The 10,000-nt window shown below is 33.2% G+C and overlaps 1 protein-coding gene across 4 annotated transcripts in view; it reads left to right on the top strand.

Moving 5' to 3' along the window:
* wcy (WW domain-containing adapter protein with coiled-coil wacky) overlaps positions 1-10,000 on the top strand; it is an 11,274-nt gene that overhangs the window by 1,060 nt on the left and 214 nt on the right. Inside the window, exons 1-12 of one of the 4 annotated variants that reach the window (XM_018536703.1) lie at positions 266-299; positions 2,027-2,132; positions 2,220-2,460; positions 3,462-3,547; positions 4,278-4,358; positions 4,696-4,894; positions 5,564-5,932; positions 6,641-6,867; positions 8,181-8,322; positions 8,714-8,940; positions 9,037-9,164; positions 9,248-10,000. The exon at positions 9,248-10,000 is cut by the window's right edge and continues 210 nt beyond it. In XM_018536703.1, coding sequence (XP_018392205.1) covers positions 2,124-2,132; positions 2,220-2,460; positions 3,462-3,547; positions 4,278-4,358; positions 4,696-4,894; positions 5,564-5,932; positions 6,641-6,867; positions 8,181-8,322; positions 8,714-8,940; positions 9,037-9,164; positions 9,248-9,326 — 1,788 coding nt within the window. In that variant the 5' untranslated portion in view covers positions 266-299; positions 2,027-2,123 and the 3' untranslated portion in view covers positions 9,327-10,000. Of the gene's footprint in view, positions 1-12; positions 300-399; positions 694-2,026; positions 2,133-2,219; positions 2,461-3,461; positions 3,548-4,277; positions 4,359-4,695; positions 4,895-5,563; positions 5,933-6,640; positions 6,868-8,180; positions 8,323-8,713; positions 8,941-9,036; positions 9,165-9,247 lie in introns of those variants that run through there. The other 3 variants (XM_018536695.1, XM_018536687.1, XM_018536710.1) reach the window with 3 other exon arrangements.

The following is a 10,000-nucleotide window of genomic DNA, read 5'->3' on the forward strand; positions in this document are numbered from 1 at the left end:
TTTCTTTCTCTCTCCGCACTAGCTCACCTCACCTCTCACGTCACCCGACATCCGTCCATTCGTCCGTACGACCCGCTCGACCGTACACACGCATCGCAGCACTCACTGCCACAAAACCGCCGCACGACGTTCCGCGGGCACGACCAGTTTCCACGATGGGGATCCGCGCGGGTGCTGTTCCCCGTGGAAATGACCGCGACGGCGCGAGCGGCGGACACCGCGCCACTACCTCCCTCGCTCACGGCCCGTTGTCTTATGATTCCAGGTACTTCGAAAAGCACCAGGCCCATCCCTATCAGGTAAATATCTGTCACCACCGAAGCGATTGGTGGATCTACGATACGGTTAAGGGTGGGGAGGGGGTGAGGGGGGAGGGTCGATCATTTCTTGACGGACACAGCCTCTCACGTCGTCTGGTCTGGTACGTTCATCGGAGTCGTCGTCGTCATCATCATCGAAGTCGAGCAGCACGCATTATTTTTGCCCGCGGTTCCGCGTCGTTGCCCGCGCGACACGTCCGAAGACAGGGAAGAGGAGGAGAGGAGAGGAGAGAGGGAGAGAAAGAGAGAGAGAGAGAGAGGGAGAGAGGAAGAGAGAGAGAGACGGAGAAAGATGAGATCGCTCCGGTTCTTGCGCGGAGGACACGGGACCCAACCGCGGTGACAGCACTCTTCCACACAGAGGAGTTCCAAAGTTCGTATTCGCAGTTTTTCGGCTGGCGGGGCAACACACGGCAAGGGGGCCCCGTTTGCCGTCGTTCTTTCCGATAGGGCTCAGGACTCACGGTCGCGCAGCCCGGAATCGATAATGCACGATCGACGACGATCCCGCGACAAGACTACATCCGGACGATCGCGTCAGCGTATTTCGTTCTTTACGCGTCGTTACGTCTCCACGAGATCGTCTGTTCCCATCGCTCGTCGGGCACGTCTTTGTCGTCATTATTATCGCGCTCTTCGCTCCAATTTTCTCCTCAGTCGCATGCGGGCAAGATAGATTCGATCGTTCACCAGGTCGAGGCGCGCCAACGTCGTCGTCGAATCATCGCGCGATTGGCATAATCGTCGGCAATTTGCTACATTGCGCGTAAGACTCTCCGAATGCACGTATTTGACGAGCACGACAAGTCGAAAAGAATCTACTTTGACAAGTGACATTTTGGTCATTGACAATATTTCGTACGTTAAACGTACTGCCGTGATGCGAATAATTGAGGTACTTTATAGATAAATTAATATTGTAGCCGTAATTAGTTGTAAGAGTTTGTCCCATTGATTGACTGTAGGGTTTGCCCTCTTTAAGCTATCATCATTTATGGTGGGTGGTATTAACAATTGAATATTTACATTCACGATACTTAAATCGGTCCATGCAAAATAGGGAGAACAGAAATTAATCGCAGTATCGTCTAATTTTTACGTCTGATGTGAAATAATTTCCTGCTGGTCTTGTAAACATAACCTCACTTTTCAAAAAATCAATAATTTATTCTAGCAGGTAATCCTCTAAAAATATTTGAGATCCTATCTCGATAGGAATCTTATTTCAATTCTTCTCATAATTCGACGGTTTTTGCGTCACTTTCTTCTATATTCTGTCAGAAATAACTTTAAATATGATAATCCTCAAGTCACAGTAACTTAGTAGATTCTCTTTGTACTTGAAAATTTTAGAATACAACATAATATGTCTTTGTAGTACAATATTGAGAAATATTCACATAGTCTTTACTGAAATGAGAAATGTTTAGTTGAGTAATAAGAATTTGTCCTTTAGATCAGAAATAGAACATGTGCATAATTGATACAAAAGATAGTTAAAGATGGTAAAAGCAATTGGTATTTCTAAAAGATTTGGTGATTTTATGGAATTTACTCCAATCTGATTCCATAGAAAAACCAGAGATTTTTCAGAATTATATAATCATTTTTATCATAATGTTATTCAATGTTTGATATTTGTTCCTTTGAATTCTTTTTAATATCATTGGAATCGATATATAGCTCTCACACATACATTCTTGCAGACGGCCACTAGATCAAAAAACAGTCTGTTATTCTCAAGTGGATTATCAAGCTTATAATAATTAATAGCATTTTTAATAACGATCTTATATTATCAGAATGAGAAAAGTAAGCAATCTTGATGTATCCGATTTATTTATATAATGTTTCGTGGTAATGCATATCCCAAACACATTGTTAATGATCTGATTGTAGAACGCAAAGTACAGCAGTTCTAAGGGTGGCTATTCCTCTTCAACCACGTCATCGGACAGTCGCTACGAAGGACGTATGCGCGACTCTCCAAATGGTAACTCTTACAGTCCAGCCGGCAGCTTGGGAATGGGCATGGGGACGGACCGGGACAGCCCTCGGAATTATACATCCAAGCCTCTTTACAAGAAGGAGAGAGAAAATAGAGACTATAAACTATCCTCCTCTAGGGACAAGTATTCCGGTAAATAATTTTTATTTTGCTCCATGGAAAGGACCAGGGTTTTGCTGTAATATCCAAAATTTTAATTTGATAAATTTGAGAATAATTTTGTTTGAATCATTAAAATAATTATAAAAGACAGGCGTCTAAGGTAGGCTCCCACTACATTACCTTACTGATGAGTCCAGTAGTGGAAGCCGGGACGAAACGCCAACTCGTGATATTCTTCACAATCTCAGCTTCTCTGAGTTTAAATTATTAATTTATTATTAAATTTTAATATATGTCTTCCAACATATTATTAAGATCTAATAAGATGCTATAGGCATCAAAAAGTGGTTAAATTGATTCTCAATTTAACTAAAGTGATATTACTACGGTAGTGAATATGTATGCGTCAATGCTGAAAATCCATCAGCGTCGCGGGGGGACTACATACGCAGTATATAAATTTCACACAATATAATAAACATTAACATCTTGTTTTCAAGACTCGATTAGGCTTTACACTTTACACTTTCCTCGATTTTTAAATCATACGAGTCAATTATTATTATCTTTCATTATAATTATAAAAGACGTTTAAATTAGTTGCTAAAATATTACAACGCTTTGTAACATTGTCATCAATATTTAAACGTTTTACATAATTATTTTGGTATAAACAAAATTATTCTCAGGTCTGTATCGAGTTATAAATTTTTAGATTTTTTAGCAAAACTATTATTTTCGTGTGTCCTCAACATTCTGTATAGAGCAAACTTTTTATATTTTAACAATTACCTATTTTTATTTTAATAATAGAGAAACCATAAGTTTATGAATATTATTAAATACAATCTTGATAAATATCAGTTACTACATATTTTTTTATAACGTATAGATAGTAATATGTCTATGAAGTAATACAATTTTCTATTTTTTTTTACCTAGAGTTTTATCTCCCTCTCCTTTCTTCAGTATAAAAACAGAATTGTCTCTTAATATTTTCAGCTGTAACATGCTTGCTTGCATATGTGTAGATTGTGCACGATCCTTAAAAGACAAGAGAAGCCGTGAGAGCAGGGATTCAGAACACAGGACCAACCACGATAGGAGTAGTGGGGAGGTGAGTATCTTCAACCTTAATGTTTAATTTAATGATTATTATTGTTACATGTAATAAAAAGAATATAAGTATTTGAATCTCTTTCAAAGTTATTTCTAAACATTTATGCCATATGTATAATAAAACTCTTATAAACAACTTATTGAACATAAATTTGTTCCTATTTATTCTATGTGATAAACATAAAATCATAAATCTTTTATTGTTTTCAATTTCTGTTGTATTATCTAAAATGTATTAAACTAGACAAAGAAAGCTGTCGCAAAGAATAGAATTCGTAAATTGTTAATTTTGGGAAAATTTTAAATATATACACCTAAATTACAAATAAATATTTATACATATTTCTTTTAGGCATATGTAGTCATAATAAGTTTTTATTAACGTTCCATGGACTGTTAGATAACTTACATATGGTCACAGTCCGACGAATTTACAAATTTATTTAAAACTTTACTTAAAAAAACATTTAATATGCTTTTTTTAGTTAAATATATCTTTTTAGGTGCATACAATAATAACGTTTATAAAAATTTCAAATGGACAGAGGCTCTAATGATTAAATCTAATAACAAAATTAAAAAAGCCAATACGAGCCAGCATAAGTTATCAGTATACAAGTATAATTTATTCATATAGAATCATTAAAAGTATTAACTTGTGCCAGCTCGTATTGGCTTTTTAATTTTGTTATTAAATAACGTTTATGTATGTGTTGATGTCTTTATAGATCTTACATCCCTTAAAATTATCATCAAATTCATCAAGGGAATCTTCATCCCAGAGAAAACCATCACACAATTCCTGTCAGGTCAGTGTATTATAATTAAGTTTATTTTATATTGACATCTGTTATAAATTCAAAATTCGAAGTCTAAATAAAAAATTATACCATTTAATTGTTATACGTTCATTCCAATAGCAAAATTTAATTACACATTTATTTTAATTGATTAAAAAAAATATTGTTATTTTACAAACTACATTTTTAATAATTTAAAATGACTTTATGTGTATGTAATCGATATCTTAATAGCCTCAAGAATGTGGATGAATATAACGTCAACTTTTCGAACACGTTTTGGAATTGATGCAAATATTCCCAATCTATTCAATTGTTTCCGGAAATTTTAGAACAGTCTGTTTAGGATAAACGTGGTGATGAGCGAGGAGGTGCGACGGAACGAACAGCCAGATTTGGCGATTGGTCAGAGCACATGAGTTCGTCAGGAAAGAAGTATTATTACAACTGCAAGACGGAAGTTTCTCAATGGGAAAAACCACGGGAATGGATCAGTCGAACTGATAATCGTCAACGTCAATCTAGTGACTACTCTTCTAGGTCAAGTACGTCTAAATTTTCATAATCATTAGTAGTAGTAGCAGCGGGGAATAGACAGCACCATATTCTCTATATGTCTGAATAGTCAACTCACAAGGAGAGGAGGCTATATTCAGTATATACAGAAATTTTTCCGTATATGCAGAGGTATGCAGGATTTGAACTTTCGACCTATCGGTTATAAATCCGTCACTCACACAGAGCTACACATTTTTTCATAATCATTAAATATGATATGTAAAATGTTAGATATAATGAATAAAAAAAAAACAAAATAAAATAAGTTGTTAAAGTAAAATATAAGTTAATTTTGGTTTTTTGATTGCTATTTAATATTTATAGTTTTGATATTTATGTACTTATAAATATTTACGTTTTATAGAAAAATTTATGAAAACTGACGAATAAAATTTAATTAACTTAAAATTTTAATTTTTATAAAATTTAACTTAATTTTTTATTTTAAAACTTGATACATCTTTTGGTTTATCTTGTTATATTGTTTATTAAATAAAATAACAAGAAATGCATATTGCGTTTGTGACATACTTAAAAAAATTAAGGGAAAAATAAGGGACAATTACATTCATATATATAATTTTTAATAAAACAATTCTGCTTTTTTATATATAAAATATATAACATTTTACCAAAACTCAAATTTTTCTGGGCAGGTCATGATAAACATTCCAACTCGCGATCAAATAGCAGTAGCAGTATGCGAGATGGTAAATCGTCGCGACAGTCTGACAAACGAGAATACTGGAGCTTATGTAGCGCAAGCGGTGGTGGCAGTAGCAGAGATGATGTTTCTGCAAGGGAGAGAGAGCGAGAAAAGGAACGGGAAAGAGAACGAGAACGAGAGCGAGAACGTGAACGAGAAAGAGAAAGAGAATCTAGAGAATGCAGAGAAGAAGTTAGTGTAGAACGCCAAACTCAAGATATGGATATCTCGCCAGGTGATTCTACACCCACTTCGGAACCTTTGACGTCATCCTGTGCTCATGATCCACTGCCACAAGGCCCTGTTCTCCTGGCCGCTGGTGGGTTTTTCTTTCATATTACGTGCAAGTTGTAGCATATAGAAAACATGATAATAATGAAATAATATTGAAAATATATCAGGTAGAAATATTACATTTTTCAATGATATTTAATACAACAACAGGGAAATATCAGGAAAATGCCACAAAACTGGAAATGAGGGAAAAGTCAGGGAAATGGAAAAACGAACGGGGAAATCAGGGAAAGTCAGGGAATTTTGCAAAATAAAAATGCTTAGCTTTAAAGAAGTTTAGTACACATACATCATACCTACACTGTTTTGAAACTATCAACTTAACAATTATAAATGCAAGCTGTATCAGCAACATTAATAGTAATTTACATTGTTATATTAAATTGTATCCTCAACCAAGTATATTTGACGATTTCCAAATCAAGACAAAAACACAAAAAATTTGAAAATATTGAAAGTATCAGGGAAAATCATTAAATTTGATCTGAAAATTAGGGAAAAGTTATAGAATTTTTAGGATGAGAGGAATTTGTGACAATTCTGACTTCTGATAGTAATTTTATCATGCATGAAACATTTTATTTTTGAGAAATTACAATGATCATTGTTTTTATAAATTTTTTTTTATTTTTGTAAAATTTCATTTAATTTTCTTTTAATATTAATTTACTACATTTTTATATATCTCAATCTTTATGGTATTTTGATAGTCATATTTTTGTACTTTCGTTAGCGTTACCTCGGTTAACATCACATCCATCGTCAACGACACCACAGGCAACTGGAAAACTTAGTTCGCCAACGCAACAACAAGGAAGTAGTAACGCTCCGGGACCACCGGTATCACTAGCAAATCTTCCAAGACTACTGTCACAAATTACGGGCAACAAAGAACAACCTGACATCACACCGCAGAAGGCATTACAGACAATTCAAACAGCTATCTTGCTATCCCGACAAGTAAGAGAGAATATTTCTGAAAATTTGCATTACATAAATTTTGTCGAAATAAACATTTTATATTTATTGAATTATGTACTATTAATAATCGGTACCGATGCATATGATGTGCAGAATTTTATTTTTCTTAATATTCTTGTACAAAGGTGTCTAATAATCACTAAATTTACTAACTTATTGATTTGTAACAAACGTGAGATTTATTTTTTTTCAACAAAAATTTTAAAACAAATTATTTTTCAAAGATTTTTAATGTCTCTAATACTTTAAATTATAGGGGAGAATGTCCTAAATTGGACCATGTTCCAAATCGAATCTTTTTAATTTAAATAAATAACGGTCAAGCAGATTTGCGTGCTATTTATAATATAAAGTCTTCATAAGACACCGAACATGTGACAGCAGTTTGGCAGTACTCTGTCATAACGTACATAGAATAGTAAATATGTATTTTCGGCTATTATGCGAAAATTTTTTTAAAAACAAAAACCATTGTAAAAGATGTTAAAAATTTGAACAGTAATTAATTTAAGAGTATAGAATTCAAAAATATTAAGTGTTTTGTGATTACTTTTGCGGTTTATTGTAAAATTTGTTCCAATCGTTCGAAAGAACTTTTATCCAAATCGGATCCATACAAAAAACACTAAAAAGACGAGTAAGCCAACGAATTCATCGAAGAAGGTTCATCACAACTTGGTTGTAGCACTAGTGATCGATCGATTAGATCTGTTCTAAAGAACATTAAATCAATAAAATATCATGTGTCATCAGACTCAGGAATTTTAATTCTAATAATATAAACTGTATTTTTACCTTTTTATTTTTTATCTTAAATTGCTCGTTTTTACTCAATACTAACAAAAATTAATTAAAATATTTTAAAATTCTATCTAAAAGTCCATAAAAATAGGAGAGGTCTGATTTGAAATTCATGGTTCAAATCGGACTGGAAAATGCATTTTTACATTTTCCATTATAGTTCGACACAGGTAAGAGATACGTCAAAATGGTCTGAAGCAAAAATGAAGGAAATTAAATGATCTTTCAAACGGCACCATTGGTTTTATGATTGGACTTTATTTACGCTTCATAGAGAACAAAAACTGCAAATAGATCCGATTTAGATCACTCTCCCCTAAGTATATTTCTCTGTTAAAATAAAATTCAATTAAAGTAAAACTTTTTTGTGACATAATCGTAAACATATCCAGTAGTTTTCACAATATTATAATCAACTAGTTATTTCTTTCCTTTTTTATCTTAAAACATCGTGTAAGTTCATAATTTTATATGTTTATCTTTTATTATAGCAGTCTGTCAGTGGGGACCGAACTAATACTGGAAGTGATGTGATGGTTCCATTAAAAGTTGATACAAGTGGCAATATTACCAGCGAAGGTCCACCTACTCCCACACATTCAGAAACCCAGGATTGTATTGATGCGCGAAAATGTAAGACTTGTTTTGTATAATGCTTATTTTACAAATCACCATTTATCTTTATATATACTATATTCTTTCTTCATTAAATAAAGTATTAAATTGTTAATACTTACAATTAGATTGAATTAAAAACAGCTGTTTATAATACTAAAATCAAATTTAACTTTTAATTTATTAACTTTATCTATCAATTGTGTGTGTGTGTATATATATATTTATATATAAAATTTCTTAACTAAAATCTAATATATAGAAAGTAAACTAATATGTTCATAAAAAATTATTTTAATTCGTGAAACAATGTGTCGAAATAAATTTTATTGTCTTCCATCTTTGTTCACATTTTTGAAAATTTCTTTTTATCATTTTATTATATATATATTATCATTCATTTGTATAGTGACAAGCCCTGGGGGAACGAATTCCGGAGTACAAGGTCTAAGCTCCTTGCAAAGTCTCAGTACGTTAGGCTCCCTTGGAAATTTGAGTAATACAGGAGGTTTACAAGCATTGTCGAGAGTGCAACCTCCCTTAACACCTTCTTTAACACCATCTCTTGCTAATCATTACCGGGAAGACTTGACACAGCACGTGCGTGCTTTTCCCGCCGATATTCTCGAAAAACAGGTGTGAATCCGGTATTTCTTAAATGATTAGTCTCTCTCTTTCTCTCCCCCTCTCCTGTTACTAAATTTTCTTAAATTAAATAATATTTATGTAAAGGCACAGAAACTTAGTGAGGAAGCACATACAATGGGCAGTTTGCAGTGTACGAGAGTGTCCGCAGAATTGAAGACGGCACGATCGATAGTGAGGCTGACAGAAATTCAGGCAACGTTACAGGAACAAAGGTAAGCATTTCATGTTATTATAGCACATTTAATAAATGTATAAACATAAAACAATTATATCGCTTATTTACTATTAATTTTAGGATATTATTCCTCCGTCAACAAATTCAAACGCTAGAGGAGTTAAAATCCCAAAATTCCTTCATGTCTGACGATTCTTAGTGTAAGAATCTTTATAAAATAATTATGATTACAATCTATAATTAATTCAAGCAAAATAAAACATGATTATTAATATTCTCATTAATATTGAATAATTAAGATTGTACCTAAATTATAATATCGTAATAGAAGTGATATAATAGCGAATGAACATGGGCTGCTCAGAGAGGATTGGCTGTTTCATTTATCAGCCAACGAGTCTTAATAAGTAATTAATGAATTTATTAGTGAATCCACCTCTCTGAGAAGCACATCAGGCCTATCCAAGTCGCAAATACAACACTAAATGATTAGAAAAACGAATCAATTTTATCAGTTCAATGCAAACTACTGAATTGTATATCTGAATTGTCCACATCGTCTTGTATTTACCTATGTTATACGTGTCAATGTTTCATATCCCAAGATTAAACGGCATTTTAACTAGTTGAAACATTTTTGTTGTAAATCTCGGAATAAAATTCGTGCCACAAGTTTTAATACAATTCTTTATCAGCCATAGTCTCACTTACCTAATCTCCTGAATTTTTCGTTGAGAGAGGGAGAAAATCGCTTTTAGACAACTTATATTTACATATTAAATATGAAAGACAAAGGAAATTATATATTTTATATTCAAATTTGTGTTCGATCTCCAATCATTTTATTACAGGGTTTCTTGACATTGTAGAATG

This window comes from Cyphomyrmex costatus, unplaced genomic scaffold, assembly GCF_001594065.2.
Source record: "Cyphomyrmex costatus isolate MS0001 unplaced genomic scaffold, Ccosl1.0 scaffold100, whole genome shotgun sequence".
Classification (NCBI taxonomy): domain Eukaryota; kingdom Metazoa; phylum Arthropoda; class Insecta; order Hymenoptera; family Formicidae; genus Cyphomyrmex; species Cyphomyrmex costatus.